The sequence below is a fragment of the Lacerta agilis genome, chromosome 7, assembly GCF_009819535.1.
Source record: "Lacerta agilis isolate rLacAgi1 chromosome 7, rLacAgi1.pri, whole genome shotgun sequence".
NCBI lineage: Eukaryota > Metazoa > Chordata > Lepidosauria > Squamata > Lacertidae > Lacerta > Lacerta agilis.
Window position 1 is genome coordinate 22,246,748 of NC_046318.1, and position 13,998 is coordinate 22,260,745.

At 49.6% G+C, this 13,998-nt stretch overlaps 1 protein-coding gene across 1 annotated transcript; it reads right to left on the minus strand.

Moving 5' to 3' along the window:
• Positions 1 to 3,594: 3,594 nt before the first annotated feature.
• FOXF2 (forkhead box F2) lies at positions 3,595 to 13,793 on the minus strand. The gene is made up of 2 exons (XM_033154467.1): positions 12,738 to 13,793; positions 3,595 to 4,146 (listed from the first exon to the last, which is right to left on the minus strand). Exons 1-2 carry the CDS (start codon positions 13,696 to 13,698, stop codon positions 3,977 to 3,979), a joined length of 1,131 nt encoding a protein of 376 aa, XP_033010358.1. The 5' UTR covers positions 13,699 to 13,793; the 3' UTR covers positions 3,595 to 3,976.
• Between the last annotated feature and the right edge of the window lie 205 nt (positions 13,794 to 13,998).

Consider the following 13,998-nt stretch of genomic DNA (forward strand, 5'->3'; position numbering starts at 1 on the left):
GGGAACCGCTCCAAAGCCCTTTAGCGCAGCCAGCAGCGCATCTACTTGAGATCTTTGGAAGTAAGTCCCGCTGGTGAGTCAAGGGATCTGGTGGCTTCCCAGTAGGCTGAGGACAAAGACCCTCCCGGGCGCGCAATCCACTGGAAAGGAGCGGGAGGTGCTTTCACAGAGCTGTGATTCGGGCGAGGAACCCGCGGTTGGGCTCGATCCTAAGGCAGAGAAGAAGAGCGGGACGCTGAAACTGCGCGTCCCCCTATCCCACTTCAGGGTCTGCTTGAGAACTCCAGAAAATGTGTGTGGGGAGGAATGCATTTCCCCATGCTCCTTGAGGAAGAGCTTCTGTTCTAGGAGGAAGCCGTTGGTTTAACTGAAAGCAATGCCACTTAATTTCAGAGTGCAGTTCCTGTTGTCTTTCAAGGGCTGGGATCCGAACTCCGGACAGCCGGGTGGGAAAGTCAATCCCAATGGTGGGGGTTGGGGTGCAGTGATGCCACCAGCAGCAGCAGGGCAGGACTTTGGGGGGCAGAAGCCCAGCCGCCCACCCCCCACCACCATATGCAGCATGGATGGCTTAACACATATTGGAAGGAAATAAAGTCGTACACACACACACTGCTTCAGAGCAATAAGCTCAGGGTCTAAAATCGCCTTAACTGCACCACAGCTGCCAGGTATGGATTCTCTAGCCATGCGGCCAGCTGCAGAGATGTCATCCTACCTTGCAGGTCATGATCTCGTCCAATATCCTCCTTCCGATGCCACTGAGATGCTCACAAGCAGGCAACAGCGCTTCCCTGTTACCTGTCTCCAGCACCTGCCCCTCAGGAGTATTTATTTATTCACTATTATTAGTTAAATTTGTAGGCCGCCTTTCATTCGTAAATCTCAGGGCGGTTCACAACATAAAAAGCAAAATACACAAGAAACTTCCCTGTCATGCACTGGAGTTCCATTTAAGCACCACAGACGTGGCTTTTAGGAATTTAATTTATTTAAATCTAATTTTTGAAGCTAAGGTAGGCGCTATCTCCAGGGAGGAAACCGGGCAAGGAAGTTACGTCGATCCCCCTGCTTAAACCGACGGTTCACGAGCATTTAAGCCAGCGTTGCCCAATAGATGAGTTATAGAATCATAGAATCGAAGAGTTGGAAGGGACCCCGAGGGTCATCTAGTCCAACCCCCTGCAATGCAGGAATTTCAACTAAAGCGTCCATGACAGTTTATGCGGTTCCCTTGGAAGTGGAGGAGGCAGCCATTTAAATGCCATCGTTTCGTGAATCCTTGGGTTTGGGGAGCTGCTCCCTGGATGGGCCCCAGGCTCCCTGGATTTGCAAGCGGACAGAAAGGTGGGCACCTCCTCCGGACACAATGGCTTTCACTTTTTGGAGGCGGACTTTTGGACACTCTCTCTGGCGCACAGAAGGCGCGTGGTCAAAGTCCAGGCAGGACTTTGGGGGCAGAGGTACAGGACCCCGAGACAGCAGGAGAGCCCCCAAACACATGGCTTGCCACGTTTCCAAATAAAGCAAGTTCGCGTCTAAAGAGCACTCGTCCCACGACGTACACACGCGCCATTCACTCCCCCTACCCCCCCCCCCCAAGTCTAAAACTGCCTAACTGCAGTTCAAGAAGTACATACAGAACTGCACCATTTGGAAGGGAGGCAACTTCCTAATGTGCTAAAAAAGAAAACAAAATAAAAGCCCAGGTAAACAGCTAATCGTTTCAGCATTTTCTTCCCACGCTAGCTTTACTGTGGCGGACACTAAACTCCCAAACCCGTAGACAAATTTGCCTTCCTTTAAAAGGGGAGGAAATAACTCGCTTCAATTCTTCGTCTAATGAATGCAAAGGGGAGTCTGCTGGATTGTTTATGGATTCTCTCTGTGTGTAAACACTTGCTGAAGGTGGAGTGGGAGGGAAAAAATCAAAGTCCTGAAAGGAAAGGATACTTCGTTTGAATTTTATTAAATCTGAGATTTTTAATAGTTTTGTCTTCCACTGTGTTTCCCCCAATACGTTTCTCTTCTAAAGCGGAAAAAAATGTCAAAAATAGACAAACTATACCAAGCGTTGGGTCTAGATGGGGTGTTTCGTTTGTTCAACGCTGCATCCAGCAAGCGAAGTAATTCTGGTCCCGTTCCACGGAAAACAAAAACACACCTCGAAGTCACAGCGCCTCCTGGATCCGCCTCCGGATTCCCACCTTTCCTTTAAGGAGCGAGATGCACGCTCCTTTTCCTGTTACAATTCGGTATAAGAACCGAGGAGGAGTTCAGCATGCCGAGGAAAAGGAAAATGCGCGCTGGCCATATATATTTTATTGGGGGGAAACACACCACACACATCAACAAGAAACCCACCCCAACAAGTTTGTACATCACAATATTTTGACAAACGTTATACATAAGTGCAAATTATACTCTCCGGTTTAAAAGCGATAGTGTGTGAGTATACACGAGATTTATTCCAAATAATTATTTTTAAAGACTGTGATATAAACACTTTTTAAAAAGGGGGGGGGGGAGGAGAAAGCAAGAAAGGAAATAAACTAAACCCCAAACGTGGTATTGTTGCAATATTAGAAAACAAAACACAAACAAACAGAATCTGGGGACTTACTTGGGAGCGACACAACCACGCACAAGCACACACCCTCTCTAAAATTTAAAACAAGGTTTGTTAATACTGGCTGGTGCTGCTGAAACAGCATCCCATAAAACAATGGCTCTGCTGACACAAGAGAATAACAAGTCTGCATTTTCAAAAGCTAGAGGTACGATTCTGTGACAGACATCGCTGATTTCAATAGGAGAGTGTGATCGTGAACCTACGTAGCTTACTCGGAAGGTAAATTCAGCGGCGCAAAGATTTCACGGTGCAATCCCATATATTTCTACTCGGGAGTAAGCCCCGTGGAGTCCAATGGCATGTACTCCCAGGTAAACACGTGCAGAATCGAAGCCTACCTTGTGCTGCAAATGCCCGGACATGCTTAGATCTCTCCAGCTGAAACGAAGCAGGACTCAAAAGGAAAGTGCTTTATTCGGATGATGGAGTAGGCCTTTGATTATTTTTGTTTTTAAAAAATGTAACAATATATGAATTAGCCTTCTGCTTCACTTCTTTAAAATACTGGCTATCAAAGGAATGTGTCCGATTGATTGTGAACCTGCCTGGCGCTGCAGCAACCACCTTCTGCCCTTTCATCCAAACACACAAAGCAAACAGGAGCCCATTCCCTATAGCTTGAGTTGTGCGCAGCGCGATCCTAAGTATGCTTTCTTCAGAGGAAAGTCTCTTTGGGTTCACTGAGGCTTAAGGCTGTGTCCTGTACATAACGTACACGTGGCGCTACAGCCCACCTTTCCATCCTAGATGCAGGTGTATGTCTAGGATCGCAGTCCTATCCCTCTTGCGGATCTATTCAAGGCTAAGACTGCCATCCTATACGCTTTGAACCATTGGACACTATCGGATTTAATTCTAAGGAACTATGCCTGGAATCGCCCCCTCCCCACACATACCTGTCCCCTTTCCTAGCTGAAGTCGGTGGGATTTATTTTCATATTCTCGCGCTCTAGGATGGAGCTGCAACATTGCGCACATGTCTGTGGGGCTAGAGCTGCTGATCCTGCACGCGTGGGAAGCCCCACTGAACGCAGTCGGGCTTACTTCGGAGGGAACACGTGCAGGCCTGCAGTGAACTCAGTGGGAGAGGCTTAGGATCCCGCGGAAAAGGAGCGCGCGTATGCAACGGGGCGTCCAGCCCTTGCGCGGCTTTCCTTAAGTGACTGGCGCACTGTACTTACAAAGGGAGGCTCGCGGAGCTCGGCGTGTACCTCTGGGCTCGATCCGCGCGAGTCCTCCCGTTGCGTGTGATCTTTTGGGCGAAGTCTTTGGACCTCTCTCTCTCTCGCTCCCACCCCACCCTCCCCAATCTTCTCCTTTCAATCCAGCTCCCAAGGTCAATGTTCACATCACACAGGGCTTGATGTCTTGGCAGACGCTTTGATGGTGGTGGTGATGGTGGTAATAGGAGCCGCTGGCCGACGGGTGGAAGGAAGAGATGCCGTTGAAGTTGAGGACGAAATCCTTCCTGTCGCACACCGGAGACGGGTGATGCTGGTAGCGAGGCAGCCCCACTGCGGAGGAAGCGAGAAAGAGCGAGCGAGTCCACAGAACAGCTCAAACGGTTCCCCTGGAGAAGACAGGGTGGGTAGCTGAGGGGCGGGCGGGCGTGAGTGGGTGGGTGGGTGGGGTGGTCAAACGGTTAAAGGGTGTGACTTCAAAATCCCCACTGCCTAGGTCAGGCTCCCTCAAACTCGGCCCTCCATATATAACTCAGCCTACAACTCCCATGATCTCCGCAGGATTATTGCGTGGATAACAGGAGTGTAAGCCGCCTTGAGCGCCTTGGAAAGAAAGCGGACCGCAATAGTAACTATATTGATAACCAGAAGAAGGCAAGTCTGCAAGGGAGAGGAAGCCGCATAGCTGGTTTTCCTCATAGAGGCAATCTAAGCCTTATTTGTTTGTTTGTTACTCTCCTTTTGCTGTGCGGGGGACCTACAGACCCATTTGGGGCTGTCGCTGCCCAAACTATGCCTATCCACAACGCATCTCACTTTAAGCCAAAGGTTTGGGGCCTAGATGTGTCTCTCCTGACTTTGGCTTCGGATCAGCCCACAAGCGTTCTGAAAGCCAAACTGCCTCCAGGGCTTCTCACAGTGCAATCCTACGGGCGTTTAGTCCGAAGTAAGTCCCAACTATTTTTGAGAAGACTTACTGCCTGGTAAATGGGACTGGGACTGCAGTCTCCAATAAGTGGATCACTGTCCCGTTTACCTCGATTTTTCCACACCTAGGTATTATTCTTGGGCCTGTAGGATCCGCGCACAGTTCAGTGAAAGGGGAATGTGGAACTCCGAATGAATTAAGATCCCGATCCTAACGACACAATAGACTTTAAATTCAAGCACTTCGATTTTCAATTGAACTTCCTTTTCCATAGCGTTCAGACCCAGCGGTGCTCCCTTCTCGCTCCCCCTTTTCAGGGGAGAAATACCCAGAAATTAGGGGCAGAGCAGAATCTACCCAGATGAACTTGTTTGCGGGACCCATCGACCGCCTTTCAACTAACGTTCGCACAGGCGGTCCACAACACAGAAAGCCTCTGAACCATTTAGCATTACAGTGAAGCATTACATGTTACAGTCCTCAGTAAAAGCTACAGTTGAAAGCTTCCAGCTCCTGCTATTATTCGCAATTGCGAATCAAAATGCGGGATTCGGAGAGAGTTTTGTGGAAAGGGGCCCCGCTCCCTCGGTGGACCTCTTGTGATTCTGACTTAGCTCTACCCCAACCCCATGATAAATGGAATGAGTTGTTGTGTTTCCATTATTAAGGCTAATCTCGGATTGTAATCTATGTTGAGATGGTTAGATCTCAGCAGAATTTAATAGCCTGATGCTTCTAAAGGAGCCCTATTGACAGCAAAGCAATGACCGGGGAGCCTGAGATCACCGACTCCACAGAGGCCGCTGCGCGAAATCCTGTTAAGCATCTGAGCCATTTATCTCAAGGAAATCTCCCGAATCTCGGTCAACTAAAAGGCAGCAAAATCCCTGCCATGATTTTTGGCCCAAAACTTTTGCAGCGACGGATCTGCTTTGCACCGGCTTGATGTACGCAATTTGATGCGCGTGGATGTAGTTGCGCATCCTCCATACCTGTCTCGGGCTCCGCGCAGCAACAGAGGCGCAAGCCCACATCCTAGTTCCACCGAAGTGCTCTTGTTTAGCTGACTGGATGCAATCCGGATCTTGAGCATTTCCCGTGGAAGACCCAGTGAGATGCCCCATATCCCCTTCAGTTTACAACCTGCTTATTTTATTTCTGAAATCTTTTGAATAAGCCCCTTCAAGGAACCGACAGGGCGACTCTTGACCAAAGCGGCTTGGAAACCGCGCTGGCGCAGAGTGTGACGCCTGGGCTGTAAGATCTGGGTTAGTTTACATGGAGCGGTTACAGCCACAAGGTGGATCCGGCCGCAGTGGTCAGGTTGAGGTGGCCAGACCCGAGGAGTCTTCCCTTCCACCCAGGAGTGCTGTTGGGCACGAAGTGTTTTAGGAAATACCAGAGCCGCTCTCCATTATTTCCTATTTCCTAGCTAGCTGCAGGAACTTCCCCCCTGCAACAAGTGGGCTCAATACGGCAATCTGCCCGTGTGCCCCGGAAATCAAGAGCAGCCCCCGGGGCATCTTCAGAAAAGCAGTATGGTCTAGCGGTTAGGATGCTGGACTAGGGCGTGGGAGAGACCAGGGTGCAAATCCTCACTTGGCCAGGAAGCTCACTGGGTGACCCGGGGCCACTCACGACACCGCCTCCCAGCCTAACCTACCTCACAGGATTGGTTTGTGGGGTGAAATGAGCAGGAGGAGGACCACGGACGCCCCCTGGAGCTCCGTGGAGAAAAAAGATGCGGTATAAACACAATAAACAAATAAGTTTCTTTTTCTTCCTCCCTCCCTTCCTGTCCAGGAACAGTCCTGGATAGCTCTGTCTGCCAGTCGGGGCTCTAGTTTCTAGGGCAGCAGAGAGGTAGACTTGTTGATCGTCCCCAGCTGATGCAAAAGACTGCAGAGGTCTGGAAAGAAGGGCTTCGGATCGATACCCCTCCCCATAACTCTTCTTTTGCCAGAGTTTTAGCTGAGCAGTTGGAAAAAGGAGTCCCATCGAGAAGGAAAGTGGAGAAGCCCGTTGCTGTATTTTCTCAGTCTCCGCTGAACGCCTACTTCACTTTTGACCCAGAGGACTGTGCGGAGTAATAGTTAGAGGGTCTCTCTCTCTCTCTCTCTCTCTCTCTCTCTCTCTCTCTCTCTCTCTCTCTCTCTCTCTCTCTCTCTCTCTCGTCTGCCCCTTTGCTCACCCCGGAGCGGTCCCTTTGGTAAAAACGATTATTTCACTGGATTTCCTCCGTCTTTCTAATAACCTGCCTGGTATGCTCCTAATGAAACCGGCGCGCTTTATTGCAGCTCTGATTCAATCAGTTCGCTTTGGTTTAACAGTGTGCGAAAAATGTCCGCCTCCCTCCTCCTCCTCCTCCCTCTGCTCCGTTCGCCTCTAAGCCTCCGAAAGAAGCGACTTCTGTTTCCAATCTTGCTCGGCCCTTTCTAAGGGGAGGGCGGGAGGGAGGCTCAGGAGAGGCCGGGATTTAGCATCTCCTCGGCACTAAACCGTGCATGATTTGATGGGGCTTTATTGACCGATAAAAATCAATTGTGGACCGACATTACAGCGCTGTCAGCTCATAAACGAGCGGCTCCGCAGAGCCTGGTATTCCGGGCGGGGCAGAGACCTTAGGTCCTCGATTGCTTTGCCTGCCAGGATTTCAAAGCAGCGGGTTCGTTTAAGATCGTGATCCTAAACCCATTTTCTCGGTTGCTAAACGCCACTGGGCTGACAGCAGATCCCGGCAGCAGTTATTCGAAGGACTTTCATTGCAAATCAATGAAGGTTACTTCTAGCAGGCGAGGACCGGGTCGAGGTCTTCGGGGAGCTGAGATGACCTGGCCTGATCTTGTGTCCTCCTCCAGTCTCATATACCCCTGCCATGCACTCTTTCACGGAACTCCCCAATTGCATCGTTTGCAATGCTAGAGTCCAAGGCTCGCTTGGAGAGGAGATGTTGGGGTGAGGGAGCTGCTGCTGGACCCCAACTCCCCAGCTCATCCGACCATTCAGCATTCCCGCTGGGGCTGATGGGACTTGGAGTCCTACCCCACTTGAAAGGCCGCTCCGCTTCCCCAATCCCTGCTGTAGTGTCTCCTTGAACTGGGGAAAAAAATCCCTCCCAGAAAATATGTCTAGGATTTGTCTACTTTCCAGGAAATGCGCTTGCAGCCTTCTTTCTTTCTCTTTTCCTGATTATGTTTCATAGCAGGTTTTTTTTTTTTAATGGAGCTGAATTTATATAGCATATTGTTCCCCAATTAAAAATGCTTTAAAAAATACTTCAAAAATATTTTTGGGTTTCCTTCGCCACTTCCTTAAGATTAAACCTTCTTTCTTTCTTTTTTAAATCCGGATGAGATTTAAGAAACTCTCCTGTTTCCCATTGGCAACCCTCTTATTTTAGAGCAGTCCCATTGACTCTGAAGAGCCTACATCGGTATAGCTGGCTTGGCTGATTGAGAAGCATCAACCAAGCTTCCTTAGGCCTGCTATCCTGCACATCTTTAAGGTGCTTCGATCCCTCCCTCCTCAGCGGGATCCAAGAAGCCCAAAGCAATAGCAGAAATCCCTGCCTAACCAGTTATTGAGTCTTTGAAACACCTGAGCGCTACTGGAAGCTGACAGTTTCGGCTGGGGCATGCTTTTCCTGAGACCTACTTCGAGGTAGATGCGCATACATGCATAGGATTATCACTGTAAATGTGGTTTGAGACGTGGTGCCCGCCTCTCTGGGTTGCAACTGGGCTGTGTGGATCTGGCTGCCTCGACCTATGCTCCCCAGGCAAAGGGAATAGCGTTTGTCAAAACTGCCAAATGTTTAGGGGGAAATAGTCCTGACGCAGAAACAAAAGGATTTCTTCTGATCCAGCGTGTTGGGTCCAGAAAGCAGTTGAATAATTCTGAGAAAGAATGCAGTCCCTTAAAAATCCAGGAAATGGGCATTTTAAAGAAGGGTGGATTTAGAGGCGGAAACTGCAGGAGGCTAAGGAGGGAGACGATGTGCTTTTAAATTACTGTCTTCCTTCACCCCAATGCATAGCTGTCAACCCCCCCCCCCTTTTTAAGGGAAATTCCCTTATGCCGAATAGGATTCCTCGCAAGAAAAAGGGAAAGTTGACAGTCATGCCCCAATCCATTACTGACCAGTTACGTCCCATTTACACTCAGTGGAACTTCTCCTACGCCCAGCCTCAAGCCCATTAAAGCCAATGGCGGGACTGTGTTTAGAGTCAGAATCAAGGTGTAAAATTAAAATTAGAAGCCATTCCGTAAAACCATATTCTGTATCTAAATTTCCTTCCTATCGTTACCTCGGGAGATTAGGATGTCGGTTTCATGCTACCCTCGCCATCCTTTTTCTCATTTAAAAAAACAAAACAAAACTTCCAGAGATCCTTCTGGAATCATTTCCACTAGGGAAGGGCTCTGGTTTTTTCTTTCTTTCCCCAAATCCCAAGCTAAAAAGGAAGGTGATTTGGAGAGGGGGGGCGCTAGTGGTGTGGTGGGGTGGGGGGAGAAGAGAGAGATGGAGAGTTGGGCTCAGCAGATGATTGACAGCAGGTCGCCGACAAGCAAAGCGAAGCAATGGACAAGGTCGTCTGTATTTGTTACTTGTTGAAATTCCCATAAAATTGAACAAGACCTCGCTCTCATCTGGGTTAAGTCAAGCTCCAATCCCCTTCGGTGTGGTCCAGCCCAGACTGTCTTTGTTTAGTTAACCTCCGAGACCCACGTTTAAAAGGGCTATTTGGAAAATTTCCTCCGTAAGAGCCCAACATCTTTTACCCATTTCGATGCCTTACACTCGCAGCTCTCTCGCTCTCTTCCACCCAGATTTCCTAAAGTGTCTTATTATTATTATTTTTTAAGAAAGATTTTTTTCTCCTATAAAAAGCAACGTACTACGAAGAGAGAAAAACAACAGAGCAGGCCAGTTCCTTCCAGTTATAGAAATGGGTCTGAGTCTCACGCTAGCACCTTTTTTGCGGTTTGAAAGAAAATCCGAATAGATTTACAGCCCCCCAGCCTCATCCCTCAGGCTGTATGCAGATAATATTTCTCCCTCTTTTTCAATTAGATGGCTATAAACCTCCAGGGTATTTTTTCTTTTTCTTTTGCTCCTGCTGTGGTAATGAGACCCTTTTTTGAGATTTGTTATGTTTTCTTCGCTATCACCAGGGCTGAGAAAAGGTTTTTATTTTTTTTATAGAAATTTGCAGGAAAGAAGCTGTGGTATGTCATGCTCGGCAAGCGCTTCACTTTATTCAAAACGGACACGATCCAGCCAAAGTAAAAGCCCTTTCCCCGCGGATTTCGCCGGGAGAGATTTAAAAGCACGTGTCTAACATCCCGGTTGAAGTCAATGGGGCATAAAAGTGCGTAACTGTGGCTGGATCTATCTATCTATCATCTACCTACCTACCTACCTACCATTCCACACCGGAGGGAGAGAGAGAGAGAGAGAGAGAGAGAGAGAGAGAGAGAGAGAAAGAAAGAAAGAAAGAAAGAAAGAAAGAAAGAAAGAAAGAAAGAAAGAAAGAAAGAAAGAAAGATAACACTAGGATGTGCTCTGCGAGCGCGATCCTAATCATACTTACTCGCAAGTAAGTCCTATTAAGTTGAATGCTTCCATACGAAGAGTATATTTAGTATTTGGGGTTGCAGCCATATTCTTTAAAAAGGCTATCTTAGGCATGCTTCCTCGGGAGTAAGGCCCACTGCGTTCAGTGAAGCGAATTCCAAACTGAAAGCTGCAGTCCTACACAGAGAGTAAGCTCCATTGAACACGGTGGGGACTTACTGCTGAGTAAACATGCCTAAACGTGGGCTACACATGGACTTCGAATTGCAGCAGCCGGTATTTTAGAGGGGTGGGGTGGGGGAGTTGTTTGGCTAAATTGTTAATCTCGATCTAATAATCCTAATCGTGACTCAGTTGCAGGGCGGAGCCAGCGACTGGGCGCTATGACCGAGATTCGAATTTAAATAAGATGATGATCAATAATGCAGCGAAGTAAAAAAAATAATCTATCTGTAGTTTACATTGATCTCTGGCATTCTGCTTAACAAATTGAGCCTGGCTTTACTAAGACACAGTCAGGAAGATGTCCTGAGGCTATATTCTTCTGGTGAACGAGTGGGGGGGGTGGGGTGGGATAAAAAGTCATATATCTCTCTCCTACAAGTCCCCCCCCCCCAATCCCAGCCCTCCCGAATTGCTGCTCTACTTCTCTCAGAACAATAGGTCTATTTTCCCCCCTGGAAGCAGCTTTTGTTTTCTCACGTCAAAGCTGGTGTTTTCAGAGAAAACACCGAGGAGACTCAGCACCGGAGCTTGTTATTGAGGCAGCGTTATCTGACAGCTACAACTTTAACCTGAGCGAGCGAAGGGATTTATTTGCAGTCTCTTCGCAATCGCCCGCCTTCCCTGCGAAGAGGTGTTCTTTTTTTTAATTAAAAAACAACAACACCCTACCTAAGGTTTTGGAGGTCGCCGCAGGTCATTCCTCTCGGAAACCCCCCACATTCTAATAATCTACATCCATCGAGATATATACATATATAATACACACACTGCACATGAAGAGGGTCGTTCTCAGAAATGAAATGGCTGGTCACCTAAGTGAGCATGATGCGCCCAGACACCACGACGATGAGCGCCCTCTAATATCCCGATCCAAAACCGTATTTGGCACTTAATTCTAAGTAGGTGCGCTCAAGATCGCAGCCACTCGGTATTCCTGAAATATCTAGTCACTTTCCTGTTCAGGGTTTCGCTTTCAGAAACCGAACCAGCGCCTTCCGCACCTTCCTCTCCAACATCTTTGGCATATTAAAAAAAAAAAAAGTATTTACTGTTTACGAAGCTTTCACTGCCGTAATGAACTGAGGCATTAACAAGCCGTCCTATCTAAACAACTTCCACTTGGAATAAAACCCATTGGTTCCAGTGGCCCTTATTTCCAAGTAAGTGTGGGATCACATCTCAATGCTCAAGATAAATTCACAGAAACAATTGCCACCTCCTGATTCTAAGCCCACAGTTTCTAAAGGAGATGGGCACCACGCTTACCCTGGAAGGGAGCATATGTATTTGGGAAGCGTGGGCAGCGTCTTACCATTCCTGACCTGTCTGCAAGCCCAAAAAAGCTGGTTTAAAGAGCCTTACTTCTATGTTCTCCTTGATTTCATCCGAATATATTATTTTCAAACCAGCTTGTTTGCTTATTGTCAACCGTCGCCTGGATCCCTAACCTGCGTTCCTCGCCCTTGCCTCCCAGGTTTAGAATCCCAAATAATGCACTTTCAAGAGAATGGCCCCGATCAAGCTCTAGTCTAGCTTTATTGTAACCAGTTGCAACCCCCACGGGATGCGACCCATCCTATGGTGTGTGGGGATCACATTCGCACCAGTTGCTGGATGGTGTCAGTGCGCGTTCAGGACTGTTCAGCATTCCGTGCCCGGCAGACAGAGCCATTTGCAACTGAATGTTTTTTTTTTTATATATAAAAATGTTATTTGCATGCCATTTACTCCCACGAGATTGTGCTCTTAGCATCACGCCTGTAGGATCTCAAACCAGTCAAGTTAGTAGCAGTGAAATCCTTCAGTGGGAGCGAGGCTGGAGCTGTGGGCGATTAAGATCAATCGGGTCTTAAATGTATTAAATTGTAAATAGAAATGACCAGAACGAGATCTGCCTGTTTACAATAAAATATTATTACTTCTGCTGGAACATGCTTAAGAACTGAGCCCAAAGCTTCCTTTGAACAAGTTATGGGAATCTGCGGAGTGTCTATCTATCTATCTATCTATCTATCTATCTATCTATCTATCTATCTATCTATCTATCTATCTATCTAATGTCATCCATCCATCTAATGTCAACAGGCTGATTTCCTATTTCAAAAGAAGCTGGAGGACCCCATTAGGCTTTCTCGTGAGGTGGGCAAAGGTGTGTTTGGGGAGGTGGAGGTGGGGGCGGGTCGCCTTTGGTACCTGAGAGGTCTTCCCTGCCGTTTTGGTGCAAGTAGCTCTGCTCCAGCGAGTAGGAGGCCACTCCGGAGTGGATCCCCGTGGGGGCGGCGGCGGTGGGCGGCGGCAGGGCCTGCTGCTTGAGATAGGGCGAGGCAGCCGAGGAGGTCCAGTGTCCCGCGGGGCTGCCGTAGGGCGAGTGGCACTCGATGGCGCTGGCCATGGCGGGTGATGAGGGCACGGGGCTGCTGCTGCTGTCGGGGCCGTAGTCGGCGCCGCCGTTGGAAGGCACCGGGCAGCTGGCCATGTAAGTGGAGCCCGGGTTGGGAGACATGTGTGGGACGTGGTGCGCCTCGTAGGCGCCGGCCTGCATCACGTCCAGGGGGTTGTAGCCGTTGGGGTGGCAGCCCAACGGGGCGGCGGGGGGCGCTTGGAAGTCGAAGCCCTGCGGGAGGAAGCCCAGGCCGTTCACCATGCGGTGGTACATGGTAGGCTTGAGCGCCTGGCATTTCCTTCGGAAGCCCCTGGGGCGCCGTCGGAAGGAGCCTTCCTCGAACATGAACTCGCTGGCCGGGTCGATGGTCCAGTAGTGGCCCTTCCCGGGCCGGCCCAGCCCTTTGGGCAGCTTGATGAAGCACTCGTTGAGCGACAGGTTGTGGCGCACCGAATTCTTCCAGCCCTGGTACGCGCCGCGGAAGAACGGGAAGCGCGCCTGCAGGAACTGGTAGATCTCGCTCAGCGTCAGCCGCTTCGACGGCGAGCTCTGGATAGCCATGACGATAAGCGCGATATAGGAATAAGGAGGCTTCTCCGGGCGCCTCAGCCCCGAGCTGGCTTTCTTGGCTTTCGACGGCGCGGACGCTGAAGCGCTGCTGTTGCTGCTGCTGCCGTTGCTGGACGACTCCAGCGCGGAGGGCGGCGGAGGCGGCTGCTGGCTCATCAAGGCCGGGCTGCGAGGCACCGGGGCCCCGATCTCGGAGCTCATGGAAGCTGCTCCTCCTGGGCCACCTCCTCGGCGATCTGGAAGCGATCCCTGAGCATCCCTCCCTCCCTGCGCAAGCCTCCCTTTCTCTCTTTCTCCGTCTGTCTGCCTCTCTTCTGTTTCACACAAGCCCAGCGCTCCCTCCCTCCCTCTTTCCCCTCTCTGACCCCCCCCTCCTCCTTCTCCTCCCCCGCTCCCCCGACTCAGGAGCCTACAGTTCTCTCCAGCTCTCCGGCTCGGCTCTCTGCCCCCCACCTGGTGGCCATCCTGAAGCCTTTAAAGAAGAGGAAATCCAGCGAAACC

Bases quoted from the DNA above. Each gene is read 5' to 3' on its own strand.
- FOXF2 (XM_033154467.1), bottom strand. From the start codon at position 13,698: ATGAGCTCCGAGATCGGGGCCCCGGTGCCTCGCAGCCCGGCCTTGATG. The intron at 4,147-12,737 runs GTACCAAAGGCG...CTTCCTCCGCAG, and splicing joins CGGCAGGGAAGACCTCTCAG to TGGGGCTGCCTCGCTACCAG.